This window comes from Macaca nemestrina, chromosome 20, assembly GCF_043159975.1.
Source record: "Macaca nemestrina isolate mMacNem1 chromosome 20, mMacNem.hap1, whole genome shotgun sequence".
In the NCBI taxonomy this organism is placed as follows: Eukaryota; Metazoa; Chordata; class Mammalia; order Primates; family Cercopithecidae; genus Macaca; species Macaca nemestrina.
In genome coordinates this window covers 65,608,185-65,625,492 of record NC_092144.1, presented here as the reverse complement: position 1 = coordinate 65,625,492, position 17,308 = coordinate 65,608,185, and the positions used below count along the sequence as shown (strand labels likewise).

General features: G+C 60.9%; 2 protein-coding genes across 5 annotated transcripts; one reads left to right on the top strand and one right to left on the bottom strand.

Annotated features, from left to right (window-relative positions):
• Positions 1–296: 296 nt before the first annotated feature.
• On the bottom strand, positions 297–2,126 carry LOC105488174 (transmembrane protein 190). Its single transcript, XM_011752025.3, has 5 exons — positions 1,971–2,126; positions 1,856–1,891; positions 825–950; positions 657–741; positions 297–568 (listed from the first exon to the last, which is right to left on the bottom strand). The coding sequence occupies exons 1-5, from the start codon at positions 2,026–2,028 to the stop codon at positions 340–342; spliced, it is 534 nt and encodes a 177-aa protein (XP_011750327.1). The 5' UTR covers positions 2,029–2,126; the 3' UTR covers positions 297–339.
• Positions 2,127–2,160: 34 nt separating this feature from the next.
• LOC105488173 (interleukin 11) lies at positions 2,161–17,063 on the top strand. 4 transcript variants are annotated; one of them, XM_024794800.2, is made up of 5 exons: positions 2,161–2,231; positions 11,685–11,857; positions 12,059–12,145; positions 12,266–12,427; positions 14,722–17,063. In XM_024794800.2, exons 3-5 carry the CDS (start codon positions 12,116–12,118, stop codon positions 14,890–14,892), a joined length of 363 nt encoding a protein of 120 aa, XP_024650568.1. In that variant the 5' UTR covers positions 2,161–2,231; positions 11,685–11,857; positions 12,059–12,115; the 3' UTR covers positions 14,893–17,063. The 4 variants fall into 4 exon arrangements, with proteins under 4 accessions (XP_024650568.1, XP_070943998.1, XP_024650567.1 ...); XM_071087897.1 differs by lacking the exon at positions 2,161–2,231 and adding an exon at positions 3,504–3,630 and having other exon boundaries at positions 12,062–12,145; XM_024794799.2 differs by lacking the exon at positions 2,161–2,231 and adding an exon at positions 3,506–3,630.
• Positions 17,064–17,308: the final 245 nt, after the last annotated feature.

Sequence of the window (17,308 nt, the reverse complement as noted above, 5' to 3'; positions counted from 1 at the left end):
CTCGTTTCAGACCCGCACTCCAGCACTCGTACACCTCTACACCCTCAGTCCACGGCTCCCATGATCACAGCCCAGGACACCCCCATGAGCACAGATCCCCCTCAGCTCAGAAGCTCCCCACTTACCTCCCAGATCTCTCTCATTCCAGGGTCCCCCTCAGCTCACACCCCCATGGCCACAGCCTGGGGCCCCCTGAGCTTCCATCCCCAAACCCCCTCCAGCCCCCACCTGTTACCCTCGCCTGTGTGTGCGCCATGCCCCCTGCTCCCCACAGCTCTCAGAGACGAGAACACGCATCCGTCCACCATATCTGTATTGAGCAGTCCCCCGGGGACGCCCCTAATCCTCGTCTTCCTCGCCCTCTGTCTCCTCACCCTCTTCTGTCCCTTCCCCCTCGGTGGCCCCTTCCGCATCCTTGGACTCTTTGGACAGGGCGACCGGCGCGCTGCCCGCAGACGGCGTCTTCTTGGTCCCTCGGTGCTTGGAGAGCAGCGAGACTGACTTGGACAAGTCGCACTGACCCGCCAGGAAACCAGGCATGTGCAGCACGTCCCGGCGCTTGGCCCACCTGCAGGGAGCGGACGGCTCAGCCCCTGCCCGCGGCCGGACCCTCCCCTTGGGGGTGCAGGCGCCCGCCCCATCCCAGGCCCACTCGCCAGAACAAGCAGATGCTGCAGCTCAGGAGGAGGAGGCCGCCGCACGCCCAGCCCAGCGCCCACATGTGCTTCCTCCGCATGTTTTCTGGACAAGGGAGGCAGGGTTCAGACCCGGGGCTCCCGGCCACCACACCCACGCCCCGAGGACCTGGGACCAGGAGCCCTCACCGTCTGGGCGCTGGTGGTAGCAGACCCCATCACGGTAGCAGCACCGGAGGCGCAGGCAGAGGTTGGGGCTCTCGATGGCCGCCTGGCCCCCGCAGCTCTCCCGGTCCCATATGTCACCCTCACAGCCTGGGGACCAACCGCCAGTGGCTTCATCACCAGCTCCTCCTCCTTCAGACCCAGGGGTCCAGGCCCCCAGCCTCTCCTCCCTCAGACCCAGGAGTCCAGGCCCAGCCCCTCCTCCCTCAGACCTGGGAGTCCAGACCCCCAGACCCTCCTCCCTCAGACCCAGGAGTCCAGACCCCCAGCCCCTCCTCCCTCAGACCCAGGAGTCCAGGCCCAGGCCCTCCTCCCTCAGACCCAGGAGTCCAGATCCCCAACCCCTCCTCCCTCAGACCCAGGGGTCCAGGTCAGCCCCTCCTCCCTCAGACCCAGGAGTCCAGGCCCAGCCCCTCCTCCCTCAGACCCAGGAGTCCAGACCCCCAGCCCCTCCTCCCTCAGACCCAGGAGTCCAGACCCCCAGCCCCTCCTCCCTCATACCCAGGAGTCCAGGCCCCCAGCCCCTCCTCCCTCAGACCTGGGAGTCCAGACCCCCAGACCCTCCTCCCTCAGACCCGGGAGTCCAGACCCCCAGCCCCTCCTCCCTCAGACCCGGGAGTCCAGGCCCAGCCCCTCCTCCCTCAGACCCGGGAGTCCAGGCCCAGCCCCTCCTCCCTCAGACCCAGGGGTCCAGGTCAGCCCCTCCTCCCTCAGACCCAGGAGTCCAGACCCCCAGCCCCTCCTCCCTCAGACCCAGGAGTCCAGACCCCCAGGCCCTCCTCCCTCAGACCCAGGAGTCCAGGCCCCCAGTCTCTCCTCCCTCAGACCCAGGAGTCCAGACCCAGCCCCTCCTCCCTCAGACCCAGGAGTCCAGACCCCCAGGCCCTCCTCCCTCAGACCCAGGAGTCCAGGCCCCCAGCCCCTCCTCCCTCAGATTCAGGGCTCTGATCTGGGCTCCCCTCTCTGGGCGACCCAGTATTTCAGCCGCTGCTCACTCCATGGATAGAAGAATCCCTGGATTCCATTTCCGTCTGCGAGAGAAAGGGCAGTGTTAGGGCTGTGCAGGTCCGGGCGCCCCTCCTCAGCTCCCCAGCCTCACCAGCCCCTCACCTGCCGAGCCCTGCAGGAGCAGAAGCAGGCCCAGCGCTGGGATCCCAGAGCCCAACATGTCGCCTCCCCAGACCCCTGGGGCCGCTGTGGGAAGAGGCCTTACGGGACATCACCCCAGTAACCGGCCGCGCCCGCCTGCCCGCCAGGCCCCAGGATTCTGAGTTCTGTTGCTAGGGAGTCCCCGCGGCAACGGGAATGAAGGGGGGTGGGGGGGCTTCACACCAGCCTGGCCATGCCTGCTCTAGGGTGTTGATTCTTTAGGTACCTGGTGGGAGGGGGGGCGTCTCAGGTTTAGAAGAACCTCCTTGGCAACTTACGGCGGGGACCAGAAGTCTGGGAGGGCGCGGGGGTCTGGGGTGTGTCTCCACATCACCCAGGGTGCCCTGAGGGGTGGGGAACTGGGAGATCTTGCGAGGGAATTCCTTTCCTTAGGAAAGTGATACCTGAGAAGGTGGATTCGGGTGGCCCGAAGGCTCAGGAAACCCGTTGCTAGGGAGTCTTTCGCCTTAGCAACCAGGGGAAGGGGGGCTGGGAGACACAGAGTCCTCACTGAGCCCCATTGTTGGGGAAGGTCCCCCCCTACCACCCCGGCAACAAGGAGACCTTGGAAGGAGATGAGACAATGGGGGCCAGAGCCTAAGTCCAGGGGACCCCGAGAGGCTTTTCGTCTCAGGCACGCCAGGCCTGCTGTCTAGGGAATGTTTAGCAGGGAAGGCCATAGGGCTGGGCGCGGTGGCTCATGCCTATAACCCCAGCATTTTAGGAGGCCGAGGCAGGAGGATCACCTGAGGTCAGGAGTTCGAGACCAGCCTGGCCAACATGGGGAAACCCCGTCCCTACTAAAAATACAAAAATTAGCTGGGCATGGTAGTTAGTTGCCTATAATCCCAGCTGCTTGGGTGACTGAGGCAGGAGAATTGCTTGAACCCAGGAGGTGGAGGTTGCAGTGAGTCGAGATCGTGCTACTGCACTCAGCCTGGGTGAAGGAGTGAGACTCTGTATCCAAAAAAAACAACAACAAAATCAAAACACACACACACACAAACACAAACAAAAACAGGGAAGGGGACAGGCCATGTGGCCCCTGCTGAGATTTGAGGGCCTGGTGGGCTGGAGCTGCTCGGAGACTGTGATGGTGGCTCCTGGGCAGGGAACCTCCATATCCCTCCTAGATCTGTTTCCCCATCTGTGAACAGAGGTTAGAGAGTGGAGGGAGGGAGTCAGCCAAATGGAGATCCTGAAGCTTCCACATTGATTCCCACCCTCCGCTCCCCAGTGACTGGGAGGAAACTTGGCTTCCAAGAGGAGGAAGCCGGACTGAGGGACTGGGTTGGGACCATAACCCCTAGTGTACCCCAAATCATCCAGTCAGCTTTGCAGCACAGTGAGAAGGGAGTCTCAGCTCCCCTGGGACAGTCTCTGGGCTGGAACTGCTGCATCTGAGGGAAAAGGGGGTTGGAAACTCAGACACCTGCATTAAAGGGAGAAGGGACTGGGGCCTCGACTCATGGGTCTGAGGGAGGAGGGGCTGGGGGTCCCAGACTTCTGGGTCTGAGGGAGGAGGGGTTGGGGGCCTGGACTCCTGGGTCTGAGGGAAGAGGGGCTGGAGGTCCCAGACTTCTGGGTCTGAAGTAGGAGGAGCTGAGCGCTGGACTCCCAGGTATGAAGGATGGGGCTGGGAGCCAGAATTGGGTCTGAGGGAAGAAGGCCTGGGGACCTGGACTCCTGGGTCTGAGGGAGGAGGGGCTGGGGGCCTGAACTTGTGGGTCTGTGTGGATGGTCCAGGAGCCAGACCCATTTCTCAGGAAGCCCCATGGGGTGACTCCCTGTGTTGCCCATCTCTCCTGTAAACATCCTGGTGGGTACTGAGTGGGCCCCGGGCTGCCTTCGTCAGAGATGACACAGGTTAGAGGGGTCTCTGCAGGGGGCCGGGGGTGGGGGTCAGAGGGGTTGTGGGGCTGAGGCCTGGAAGCTGCTGACCGTTTCCTGTGTCAACATCATCTGGACCCACTTCCCAATTCCCGGGATTCCTCAGGGATCAAGGAGGGGGTGGGGGGTGGGGCCGCCTGGCCTTGGACCGCGGCTTGGGACTGGGGGGGCCCCCGCCGTCACGGCCCTCACCGCTAATGACAGGTTTGGGCTGCCTCTGTGGCCAGCCTGCCCCGTCACCCCCCAGAGGCCAGACAGGACCCCCCAGGGACTGACAGACGGACACACACACAGCCTGGGACCTGCTGACCTCACACCCTGCCGGCTCAGCTTCCCCCCGGGGCCGCGCGGGAGCCAGGACTCCCTGGTCATCCCCCACGTCCCCGTGGCTTCTCCCCAGTGTCTCTGACCACTCCAGGCTTTGTGCCCCGGCTGCCCAGTCTGTTTCCGAGCCCCCAAGCTGGTCTCTAGCTTCCCCTGGGTTCCACAGCCCTGGCTGCTTCCTGGGGTCGCCCCTGTCTCTCCAGCTCTGTTTGTCTCTGTCATCTGTCACTTTCTTGGGATTCCCTAGTCCTGCCTCTGGGTCTCTTTTCCAATCTTCATCTCTTTCTCTCTCTCTTTCTCTTGTTTTCACAGAAGTAGCCCAATGTGTCCCACCCTGATCTGGGCAGACCCAGGAGTTGCCAATAACTCCCAGCCCTGCCACTCTGCACCCGCCCCATCTACCTGCACCTCCTGCAGCCTCGCTGTCGGGATGGAGTCTGAGCCCACAACCCAGGGCTGGGGACCCAGACGAGACAGGAAACTGGCAGCAGCTGGGACCCCGGATTCGTCCCAGACCCATGACCTTCCCCATACATGCTCCCCAAAGTGTAGAAGGGCCACAAGATTCTCCTCTACCTTTCTTGAACTAGAATTTAGGGCCCAGACTCCTGGGTCTGAGGGAGGAGGAGCTGGGGGCCCTGACTCCTGGGTCTGAGGGAGGAGGGACTGGGGCCTGGACTCCTGGGTCTGAGGGAGGAGGGTCTGGGGCCTGGACTCCTGGGTCTGAGGGAGGAGGGACTGGGGGTCTGGACTCCTGGGTCTGAGGGAGGAGGGGCTGGGGGCCTGGACTCCTGGGTCTGAGGGAGGAGGGCGTGGGGGCCTGGACTCCTGGGTCTGAGGGAGGAGGGGCTGGGCCTGGACTCCTGGGTCTGAGGGAGGAGGGGCTGGGGGCCTGGACTCCTGGGTCTGAGGGAGGAGGGCCTGGGGACCTGGACTCCTGGGTCTGAGGGAGGAGAGTTTGGGGACCCGGACTCCTGGGTCTGAGGGAGGAGGGGCTGGGGCCTGGACTCCTGGGTCTGAGGGAGGAGGGGCTGGGCCTGGACTCCTGGGTCTGAGGGAGGAGGGGCTGGGGGCCTGGACTCCTGGGTCTGAGGGAGGAGGGCCTGGGGACCTGAACTCCTGGGTCTGAGGGAGGAGAGTTTGGGGACCCGGACTCCTGGGTCTGAGGGAGGAGGGGCTGGGGCCTGGACTCCTGGGTCTGAGGGAGGAGGGTTTGGGGGCCTGGACTCCTGGGTCTGAGGGAGGAGGGTTTGGGGACCTGGACTCCTGGGTCTGAGGGAGGAGGGGCTGGGGGTCTGGACTCCTGGGTCTGAGGGAGGAGGGGCTGGGGGTCTGGACTCCTGGGTCTGAGGGAGGAGGGGCTGGAGGCCTGGACTCCTGGGTCTGAGGGAGGAGGGGCTGGGGGCCTGGACTCCTGGGTCTGAGGGAGGAGGGGCTGGGGACCTGGACTCCTGGGTCTGAGGGAGGAGGGCCTGGGGGCCTGGACTCCTGGGTCTGAGGGAGGAGGGTTTGGGGGCCTGGACTCCTGGGTCTGAGGGAGGAGGGCCTGGGGGCCTGGACTCTGGGGTCTGAGGGAGGAGGGGCTGGGGATTGGGCTCTGGTCCCTGTAGGGGGACGGGGCTGGCATTACCAGAGCCCTGTTCTTGCTCCCCAGCTGGCCCCAAGCCAGTCCCCTATCCCCTCAGGCTAGTCCATCCCCCAAGCTGGTGGCCTGAGTCACCTTGGCTGGCCCCGCCGGTCTGGGGGGGGTCTACGTCAGCTCTCCCCTCACTGACGCAGCCTTGGGCCCCCCATCTGACTCAGCCGGAAGCAGGCCCCCTGAGGGGCGGAGACCCAGTGGTCAGAGGCCTGGGTCCCAGCAGGAGCCGGTGCTGGGGAGGGCCCCTGGGGGGCCCTGGAAGGGGTGGCTGTGACAGCCAGAGAAAGGGAAAGAGCTCTTACCTGAGGCGATGAGGTCATGCCTCCACCGTGGTGGCATTGCTGCCTCCACCCTGGCCTGCGGGTCCCCTCCCCCCTGCGCACCTCTCCCGCCTCCACCCCTGTGCAGCGAGGACCAGGGCTCTGGCCCCTGGCCCCAGTTCTGGCCACTGTCTCAGTGTCCCCGCTGTCCCGTCTTCACCTCACCTTGCTCCTGCGTCTCCCTCATCCTCCCCGTCTCTCTCAAAGGCAACATCTTTTTCTCTGTGTCCCTGATGTGTTCATAAGAACTAATGAGGGGAATAAGGATGGTTAGCACTGACTTTGTGCTTCACGCGAACGAGCTCACTTTATCCTCATCGTGGCGTTTACAGGGCTGGGGGTGCTCATTAACCCCCCCTTCACAGATGAGGAAACTAAGGCACAGAGTGGGAGAGTCACACATGGAGGTCTCGCCTCTGTGGAGTGTTTCAGCGCCTCTTTCTCTTGGTCCTCTGTCTCCGTCTCTCTTCCTCCTTCCTGTCTCCACCTGCCTCTTCAAGAAAGGCTTTTCTGGCTGGTCGTGGTGGTTCACACCCGTAATCCCAGCACTTTGGGAGGCTGAGGTGGGCGGATGACCTGAGCTCAGGAGTTTGAGACCAGCGTGGGCAACATGGCAAAACCCTATCTCTATTAAAAACACAAAAATTAGCCAGGAGTGGTGGCAGGTGCCTGTAATCCCAGCTACTCAGGAGGCTGAGGCATGAGAATCACTTGAACCTGGGAGGCAGAGGTTACAGTGAGCTGAGATCACACCATTACACCCCAGCCTGGGCAACAGAGAGAGACTCTGTCTCATAAAAAACAAAAACGAGACCGGGCACCGTGGCTCACACCTGTAATCCCAGCACTTTGGGAGGCCGAGGCAGGCGAATCATGAGGTCAGGAGATTGAGACCAGCCTGGCCAACATGGTGAAACCCCATCTCTACTAAAAATACAAAATTAGCCGGGTGTGGTGGCGCACACCTGTAATCCCAGCTACTCGGGAGGCTGAGGCAAGAGAATCGCTTGAACCCGGGAGGCAGAGGTTACAGTGAGCTGAGATTACGCCATTGATCACGCCACTGCACTCCAGCCTGGGCGACAGAGCGCGATTCAGTCCCAAAAAAACAAATAAACAAAAAAATGAGAAAGGCTTTTACTCTCTGGCCCCATTGCTGAGTCCCCAACATCTCAGCATCTCTGTCTTTCTAATATCTGTCTCCCCATCTCTGTTAATGGGGCCTCTCTGTCCCTGTCATGTGCCCCGTGTCTCTTTGCCTGGTGCCTTCAGCTGCTGTGTCCTCTCTCTCAGAGTCTTGGTGCCTCTGTTCCTTTTCCCTCAGGGTTTTCCCGGTCTCCCCAAGTCCCTCCTGCTGTCTTCCTCCCGCTGTCTGATCTCGGACTCCTAGAACCTCTCCTCTGTCTCCTCTGTGCAGCGAGGACCAGGGCTCTGGCCCCTGGCCCCAGTTCTGGCCACTGTCTCAGTGTCCCCGCTGTCCCGTCTTCACCTCACCTTGCTCCTGCGTCTCCCTCATCCTCCCCGTCTCTCTCAAAGGCAACATCTTTTTCTCTGTGTCCCTGATGTGTTCATAAGAACTAATGAGGGGAATAAGGATGGTTAGCACTGACTTTGTGCTTCACGCGAACGAGCTCACTTTATCCTCATCGTGGCGTTTACAGGGCTGGGGGTGCTCATTAACCCCCCCTTCACAGATGAGGAAACTAAGGCACAGAGTGGGAGAGTCACACATGGAGGTCTCGCCTCTGTGGAGTGTTTCAGCGCCTCTTTCTCTTGGTCCTCTGTCTCCGTCTCTCTTCCTCCTTCCTGTCTCCACCTGCCTCTTCAAGAAAGGCTTTTCTGGCTGGTCGTGGTGGTTCACACCCGTAATCCCAGCACTTTGGGAGGCTGAGGTGGGCGGATGACCTGAGCTCAGGAGTTTGAGACCAGCGTGGGCAACATGGCAAAACCCTATCTCTATTAAAAACACAAAAATTAGCCAGGAGTGGTGGCAGGTGCCTGTAATCCCAGCTACTCAGGAGGCTGAGGCATGAGAATCACTTGAACCTGGGAGGCAGAGGTTACAGTGAGCTGAGATCACACCATTACACCCCAGCCTGGGCAACAGAGAGAGACTCTGTCTCATAAAAAACAAAAACGAGACCGGGCACCGTGGCTCACACCTGTAATCCCAGCACTTTGGGAGGCCGAGGCAGGCGAATCATGAGGTCAGGAGATTGAGACCAGCCTGGCCAACATGGTGAAACCCCATCTCTACTAAAAATACAAAATTAGCCGGGTGTGGTGGCGCACACCTGTAATCCCAGCTACTCGGGAGGCTGAGGCAAGAGAATCGCTTGAACCCGGGAGGCAGAGGTTACAGTGAGCTGAGATTACGCCATTGATCACGCCACTGCACTCCAGCCTGGGCGACAGAGCGCGATTCAGTCCCAAAAAAACAAATAAACAAAAAAATGAGAAAGGCTTTTACTCTCTGGCCCCATTGCTGAGTCCCCAACATCTCAGCATCTCTGTCTTTCTAATATCTGTCTCCCCATCTCTGTTAATGGGGCCTCTCTGTCCCTGTCATGTGCCCCGTGTCTCTTTGCCTGGTGCCTTCAGCTGCTGTGTCCTCTCTCTCAGAGTCTTGGTGCCTCTGTTCCTTTTCCCTCAGGGTTTTCCCGGTCTCCCCAAGTCCCTCCTGCTGTCTTCCTCCCGCTGTCTGATCTCGGACTCCTAGAACCTCTCCTCTGTCTCCAGGACTGGCCCTCTGATCCTCTCTGCTTCTCTGGTGTGTCTCTCTGGCTGCCTCCATCTCTGTGGATCTGGGTCTCCCTGTCTCTGTCTCAGTCTCTCCTTCACTCTGTGTGTGTGTCTCTCTTTCTCCGTCCCTTCGACTCCCTGTTCCTCCTGCCTCCACCTCTCCAGGCCCCTGTCCTATCCCTCCGTTCGGCCTCTCTCTGCCTTTCCGTCCTCCTGCCTCCCCATCTCTCTCTGCCAGTCCTGGTCCAGCCGGACCCCCACCCACAGTCGGGCCCCAGCCCTTGAGCCTGAGTGTCTGCTCTGGCCCGTGGAGGTGGAGGGAGGGGACGCCAATGACCTCACCAGCCCCTCTCCGACCACCCCCCCCCTTTCCCTTTTCAACTTTTCCAACTTTTCCTTCCGTGCCCTCCTCCGAGCGCGGCGGCGTGAGCCCTGCAAGGCAGCCGCTCCGTGTGAATGGAAAAGGCAGGCAGGGAGGGTGAGTCAGGATGTGTCAGGCCGCCCTCCCCTGCCGCCTGCCCCCCGCCCGCCCGCCCCAGCCCCCTATATAACCCCCCAGGCGTCCACACTCCCTCACTGCCTCGGCCCTGCTGCTGACGGGCACATGCCTCCCCTCCCCAGGCCGCGGCCCAGCTGACCCCCGGGGCTCCCCCGGCAGCGGACAGGGAAGGGTTAAAGGCCCCCGGCTCCCTGCCCCCTGCCCTGGGGAACCCCTGGCCCTGCGGGGACATGAACTGTAAGTTGGTTCGTGGGGTGGGTGGAGGGGACAGGGAGGCAGGGAGGAGAGGAACCCACGGCGGGGGTGGGGGCAGACCCCGCTGAGTCGCACAGAGAGGGACCCGGAGAGAGGCAGCCGGGGAGTCAGAGACGAGGAGGAGAGCAGCTTCCGAGACAGGAGGAGGCCGAGAGGAGATGGGCAGAGAGAGACACAGACAGGCGCGGATGGAGGCAGCCAATCAGAGGCGCCGCGGGAGGGACGGGCCAGACAGGGCCCCGAGAGGGAGCGAGACGCGGAGACCGAGCAGGGGCAGGGACGGAGGGACTGGTGCCGGGAGGGAGGGGACCCCCATCGGCCCAGGCCCCAGGGAGCCCGCGGGGACCGGGAGACGCAGACTCCCTGGGATCCCGGCAGAGAGGCTCCGGAGGGAAACTGAGGCAGGGTCCGCGGAGACCGGAGCAAGCCAGGGAGCAGCGACCCCAGGCAGGGGGAGGAGAGAGACTGGGCGCGGGCGGAGAGCGAGGGGAGCCGGGCAGATGCGGCCGACAGACGCACCGACAGACCGACGGCTGGCAGGGCCAGGGGGCGGGCAGGGGGTGTGCGAGGCGCGGGCGGCCGGGGAGCGCTGATTGGCTGGCGAGTGGCCGGGTGGGCGGGGCGGCCGGGGTGGGCTGCGGGGAGCCAGTCCCGGACCCCCGAGCCCCCCGCCGCCAGGTCTCCCACTCCCGCGGCCCGGCCGGGCCCGTGGCTGTGCCCGTCTCCGCCCAGGTGCGCTGCGGCCCGGATTCCTGCGGCCCACCCGGCGGGGCTCCTGGGAGGGCGTCTAAGGGGTCTCCCGTGGGAGAGGTCCGTGTCTCCGGGGCTCCGTCCTGGCCTCTGGCTCCTTCCCCTGCTCCCAGCCAGCTCGGGCTCCCGCGGCCCGGGGAGGGGCAGGTTCTGGCCTGTGCCTCCCCCCCCCATGCCCCGCCCCGGGGCCCAGATTCCGGCGTCCGGGGGCGGACGGGAGACGCCCGGCCCGTCTACCCGCCCGGGGCCGCGTCTGCTCCGACGGGCGGGGCCGCCAGAGCCAGGGAGGGAGAGGGAAGCCCGCCCGGCCCTGCGACCTGCCCGCGGGCGTTCCACCCTGGGACTTAAGACCTCCAGTTCCCTCCTCCTTAAGGCCGGGAGTCCAGGCCCCAGCCTCCTCCTCCCTCAGACCCAGGAGTCCAGGCCCCAGCCTCCTCCTCCCTCAGACCCAGGAGTCCAGGCCCCAGCCTCCTCCTCCCTCAGTCCTGGGAGTCCAGGCCCCAGCCCCTCCTCCCTCAGACCCGGGAGTCCAGACCCCCAGCCCCTCCTCCCTCAGACCCAGGAGTCCAGACCCCCAGCCCCTCCTCCCTCAGACCCAGGAGTCCAGACCCCCAGCCCCTCCTCCCTCAGACCCAGGAGTCCAGGCCCCCAGCCCCTCCTCCCTCAGACCCAGGAGTCCAGGCCCCCAGCCCCTCCTCCCTCAGACCCGGGAGTCCAGGCCCCCAGCCCCTCTCCCTCAGACCCAGAGTTCAGGCCCAGCCCCTCCTCCCTCAGACCCGGGAGTCCAGGCCCCCAGCCCCTCCTCCCTCAGACCCGGGAGTCCAGGCCCCCAGCCCCTCCTCCCTCAGACCCAGGAGTCCAGGCCCCCAGCCCCTCTCCCTCAGACCCAGGAGTCCAGACCCCCCAGCCCCTCTCCCTCAGACCCAGAGTTCAGGCCCCCAGTCCCTCCTCCCTCAGACCCAGGAGTCCAGACCCCCCAGTCCCTCTCCCTCAGACCCAGGAGTCCAGACCCCCAGGCCCTCCTCCCTCAGACCCGGGAGTCCAGGCCCCCAGTCCCTCTCCCTCAGACCCAGGAGTCCAGACCCCCCAGCCCCTCTCCCTCAGACCCAGAGTTCAGGCCCCCAGTCCCTCCTCCCTCAGACCCAGGAGTCCAGACCCCCCAGTCCCTCTCCCTCAGACCCAGGAGTCCAGACCCCAGCCCCTCCTCCCTCAGACCCGGAGTCCGGCCTGAGCTCTCTGCCTTATCCTGCCCTCAGGTGTTTGCCGCCTGGTCCTGGTCGTGCTGAGCCTGTGGCCAGATACAGCTGTTGCCCCTGGGCCACCACCTGGCTCCCCTCGAGCTTCCCCAGACCCTCGGGCCGAGCTGGACAGCACCGTGCTCCTGACCCGCTCTCTCCTGGAGGACACGCGGCAGCTGACTGTACAGCTGGTAGGAGAGACTGGGCTGGGGCCAGCACAGGAGTGAGAGGCAGAGAGGAATGGAGAGATGTCTGTGGGCAGGCCACTTGAAGGGGTCCTGGGCTCTCGGGTGGCAGAGTGAGGGAGAGGAAGAGTTGGGGGCCTGGCGTGGGGGATGGAGGGAGCCCCTAGGCTGGGCAGGGGCCCCCTCACAGCCTTTTTTCCCTGCCAGAAGGACAAATTCCCAGCTGACGGGGACCACAACCTGGATTCCCTGCCCACCCTGGCCATGAGTGCGGGGGCACTGGGAGCTCTACAGGTAAGGGCAGGGGAGTGGGCTGGGGACAAGGCGGGAGGCAGGGAGTAAAGGGGGTGGGGAGGATGAGGGGCACAGCGGGCACTGGCTGGGTGTTCTCTGATGTCCTGGCTCTGTCCCCAGCTCCCGAGTGTGCTGACAAGGCTGCGAGCGGACCTACTGTCCTACCTGCGGCACGTGCAGTGGCTGCGTCGGGCAATGGGCTCTTCCCTGAAGACCCTGGAGCCTGAGCTGGGCACCCTGCAGACCCGGCTGGACCGGCTGCTGCGCCGGCTGCAGCTCCTGGTATGTCCTGTTCCCAAGACCTGACACTCCAGACCCCTACCCCGGCCCCAAGATCCTGTGGCCTGAGTCCTTGAAGCCTGAGACCCCAGACCTAACTGCAACAGCCCTGCTCTGAGACCCTGCCTCTACAGCCCCAAGATCCTGTGGCCCTGAGACCTTGAGGCCCTAGACCCCCAAATCCCACCCAGAAACTCCAAATCCTCACCCCAAGACCCTGAGACTCCATCATCCATGACCTCAAAGTCCCCATATCCCAGCCCCTAAGACCCAAGACCCCACCCTGAAGCCCAAAGAGTTGGGAATTCAAATCCTCAACTCAAGACTTGGAGACCCTGGCCCCATGGCGTTGAAAACCACAGACCTGGCTGGGCGCGGTGGCTCACGCCTGTAATCCCAGCACTTTGGGGGAGGCCGAGGCGGGTGGATCACCCTAGGTCGGGAGTTCGAGACCAGCCAGACCAACATGGCGAAACCCCGTCTCTACTAAAAATACAAAATTAGCCAGGTGTGGTGATGTATACCTGTAGTCCCTGCTACTTGGGAGGCTGAGGCAGGAGAATTGCTTGAACCTGGGAGGCAGAGGTTGCAGTGAGCTGAGATCACGCCATTGCACTCCAGCCTGGGCAATAAGAGTGAAACTCCCCCTCTCAAAAAAAACAAAAAAAAAAAAAAAAGAAGAAAGAAAGAGAGAGAGAAAGAAAGAAAAGAAAACCATGGACCTCCAGACCCTGAGACCCCAGGCCCTGGCCCTGAGATCCTGACACCTTAAAGATCCCAGACCCTAAGATACAAGACCCTGACCCAAAGCCAGCCTTGGGTCCCTGGCTCTACAAACCCAAGACCTCAAGGCCCTAGACCCTGAGCCCTGAGGCCCTATGTCTCACTCCCCACATCTAAAACCCCGAGACCTCAGACCCTGAGCCTGTGCCTGTACAGCCCCAAGACCCTCACTTCCAAAGCCAGCCCCAAAGCCCTGAACCCAGAAACCTTCAAACCCTGGTTCCTGGGCCTAGCTCCAAATAGCTCCAAAGACCCTGGATCTCAAATTCCAACTTCTAGCTCTGAGACTCCAGCCCTCACCCATGAGTTCCTGAACTGGAACCCAGAGACCCCACCTCTAGGACTTCAGCCCTGAGATCCAGGGCCTGACCCTACACTCGAGCCCACAGACCCCAGACACTCTCTAAAACCCCAGCCCTGGCCGGGCGCCGTGGCTCACTCCTGTAATCCCAAGGCATGGGAGGCCAAGGCAGAAGGACCTCTTGAGGCCATGAGTTTGAGACAGCCTGGGCAACATAGCAAGACTCTGTCTCTTAATTATTATTATTATTATTATTTATTTATTTATTTTTTTTTTTTGAGACGGAGTCTCGCTGTGTCTCCCAGGCTGGAGTGCAGTGGCGTGATCTCGGCTCACTGCAAGCTCCGCCTCCCGGGTTCACGCCATTCTCCTGCCTCAGCCTCCCAAGTAGCTGAGACTACAGGCGCCCGCCACCACGCCCGGCTAGTTTTTTGTATTTTTTAGTAGAGACGGGGTTTCACCATGTTAGCCAGGATAGTCTCGATCTCCTGACCTCGTGATCCACCCGCCTCGGCCTCCCAAAGTGCTGGGATTACAGGCTTGAGCCACCGCGCCCGGCCTATTTTTTTTTTTTTTAATTTTTTTTTTTTTTTTTTTTTTTTTTTGGAGACAGAGTCTCGCGCTCTGTTGCTTAGGCTGGAGTGCAATGGCACCATTTCGGCTCACTGCAACCTCCGCCTCCCGGGCTCAAGCGATTCTCCTGCCTCAGCCTCCTGAGTAGCTGGGACTACAGGCCCATGCTGCCATGCCCGGCTAATTTTTTTCTATTTTAGTAGAGACCGGATTGCCTGAGCTCAGGCAATCCACCTGCCTCGGCCTCCCAAAGTACTAGGATTACAGGCGTGAGGGTTAATTTTTTTTAAAACAACAACAACAAAAACCCAGCGCTGAGATTCTAGCCCTGGCAACCCTCACAACCCCCAGGCCTGATCCCTCACCTGCAACTAAGATGCCAGCCCTGACTCCACAGACTTCACCCCCAACCCCCACACTTAGCTCTGGAAGCCCATCCTGACCCCAGCCTCAATTTTCTGAACCCCACACCCTGAAGAGCTCCCAGCCTAAACACTTCACCCCACACACCACAGTCCCCCTGTGAATAAGCAGCCTGGAGGTCCCCCAGCCCCGATTCAGCTGCAGCTCTACGTCGCCCCTGCCCTGCACCCCCGCTGCACCGTCTACCTGTGGCTCACCTTCTCTCCTCTCCCCACAGATGTCCCGCCTGGCCCTGCCCCAGCTGCCCCCAGACCCGCCGGCGCCCCCGCTGGCGCCCCCCTCCTCAACCTGGGGGGGCATCAGGGCCGCCCACGCCATCCTGGGGGGGCTGCACCTGACACTTGACTGGGCCGTGAGGGGGCTACTGCTGCTGAAGACTCGGCTGTGACCCGAGGCCCAGAGCCACCACCGTCCTTCCAAAGCCACATCTTATTTATTTATTTATTTCGGTACTGGGGGCGAAACAGCCAGGTGATCCCCCTGCCTTTATCTCCCCCTAGTTAGAGACAGTCCTTCCGTGAGGCTGGGGGGCATCTGTGCCTTATTTATACTTATTTATTTCAGGAGCGGGGGTGGGCTCCTGGGTCCCCAAGGAGGAGGGAGCTGGGGTCCCGGATTCTTGTGTCCACAGACTTCTGCCCTGGCTCCTCCCCCTCGAGGCCTGGGCAGGAATACATACTATTTATTTAAGCAATTACTTTTCATGTTGGGGTGGGGAGGGAGGGGAAAGGGAAGCCTGGGTTTTTGTACAAAAATGTGAGAAACCTTTGTGAGACGAAGAACAAGGAATTAAATGTGTCATACATATCCACTTGAGGGCGACTTGTCTGAGAGCTGGGGCTGGATGCTCGGGTAACTGGGGCAGGGCAGGTGGAGGTCCCGAGTGGGCGGGGCAGGGACTGGGAGACGGGTCAGTCACCCAGACAGCTCTGGGGAGGCAGAGTTTGAGCCTCGCCTGGGGCCCCACACTGCACAGGGCTCTTTGTTTTTTGAGATGGAGGCTGGCTCTGTTGCCTAGGTTGGAGTTGCAGTGGCGCAATCTAAGCTCACTGCAACCTCCACCTCCCGGGTTTAATCGATTCTCCTGCCTCAGCCTCCCGATTAGCTGGGATCACAGGCGTGCACCACCATGCCCGGCTAATTATTTATTTCTTTTGTATTTTCAGTAGAGACAAGGTTTCACCATGTTGACCAGGCTGGTTTCGAACTCCTGACCTCAGGTGATCCTCCTGCCTTGGCCTCCCAAAGTGCTGGGATTACAGGTGTGAGCCACCGCACCTGACCTATATAGGTCTTCAATAAATATTTAATGGAAGGTTCCAGAAGTCACCCTGCGATTAACGGTACCCGTATGTGACAAAGCTGCAAGGTCAAGATGGTTCATTATGGCTGTGTTGACCGTAGCAAATTGGAAACAATCCAGATATCCAACAGGTGAGGGTTAAGCAACATGGTGCATCGGTGGATGGAATGCCACCTGGCCACCCAGAGCAGGGACTAGCATTCAGGGAGGCTAAGGAGAGAGGCCTGCTTCGGATATAGAAAGATAGCCTGACATTGGCCAGGCATGTTGGTCACGCCTGTAATCCTAGCACTCTGGGAGGACGAAGCAAGTGGATCACTGAAGTCCAATAGTTCGAGACCAGCCTGGGAGACGTGGCGAAACCCTGTCTCAAAAGAGAAAAAACGATGTCCTGACATGAAACAGCTACAAAACCACTGCATGATGCGATTCCAATTTTTGTGTTTTTCTTTCTATATATGGATTAAAAAAAAAAAAAAAACCCTAAAGGGAAATAAGCCAAATGTTGACAAGGACTGTCTCCAGGTCAAAGGAGAGAGGTGGGATTGTGGGTGACTTTTGATGTTTATGATTGTCTGTATTTTACAGAATTTCTGCCATGACTGTGTATTTTGCATGACACATTTTAAAAATAATAAACACTATTTTTAGAAGAACAGAATAGCAGCCTCCTCCCCTCCAAAAATAAGCCCTCAGGAGGGGACAAAGTTGACCACTGAGTGGGCCTCTCAGGGCTGTGCACTAAGTGTGGGCTTTTTACTTACACAAATCCCCCGGACCCTTGAATACGTCCTGTTTTACAGGCGAGGGAAACTGAGTCTCAGACAAGGAGTAGGGACTCTGTTGCACAAAGTCACACAGCTAGGGAGAGGTGGAAGTGGGATTCTGTGCCATGTCTGGCTCTTTCCCAAAGCTCTCTTTGCAACTTGGTGTTGAGGAACCCTTGCAACAGGCACACACATGAGATACGGAAAAACAGGTTCAGCAGGGATTTGGGTCTTACCCAGGGCCTGGAGAAGGGTCAATGGCAGAGTAGGGACGATAATTCAAACCCTTTACCTAATTTTCCCTTTACAATAACCCAGACAGACTTCCAGGGGCCCCGTGTTGTCACTAGTTTGGGTCTGCAGTTGGGGGTGCCCATCCTGGGCCCGGAGTTTTGATTCACCCATCTCAGCCCTCAAGACTCCAGGCTGGCCAGGTGCGGTGGCTCACGCCTGTAATCCCAGCACTTTGGGAGGCTGAGGCGGGTGGATCACTTAAGGTCGGGAGTTCAAGGCCAGCCTGACCAACATGGAGAAACCCTGTCCCTACTAAAAATACCATCCAGCTACTGGGAAGGCTGAGGCAGGAGAATCGCTTGAACCCAGGAGGCAGGGGCTGCGGTGAGCCGAGATCGCGCCATTGCACTCCGGCCTGGGCAACCAGAGTGAAACTCCCTCTCAAAAAACAAAAAAACAAACGCACAAAAAAACTCCAGGCTATATCCCTGGAGGAGAAG

Excerpts from the sequence above, each read along its gene's own strand:
- LOC105488173 (XM_024794800.2), top strand. The coding sequence starts at position 12,116 with ATGAGTGCGGGGGCACTGGGAGCTCTACAG. Across the intron at positions 12,146-12,265 it reads GGGCACTGGGAGCTCTACAG|CTCCCGAGTGTGCTGACAAG; the intron begins GTAAGGGCAGGG and ends CTCTGTCCCCAG. Across the intron at positions 12,428-14,721 it reads TGCGCCGGCTGCAGCTCCTG|ATGTCCCGCCTGGCCCTGCC; the intron begins GTATGTCCTGTT and ends CTCTCCCCACAG.
- LOC105488174 (XM_011752025.3), bottom strand. The coding sequence starts at position 2,028 with ATGTTGGGCTCTGGGATCCCAGCGCTGGGCCTGCTTCTGCTCCTGCAG. Across the intron at positions 1,892-1,970 it reads GCTCCTGCAGGGCTCGGCAG|ACGGAAATGGAATCCAGGGA; the intron begins GTGAGGGGCTGG and ends TTTCTCTCGCAG. Across the intron at positions 742-824 it reads CTACCACCAGCGCCCAGACG|AAAACATGCGGAGGAAGCAC; the intron begins GTGAGGGCTCCT and ends TCCCTTGTCCAG.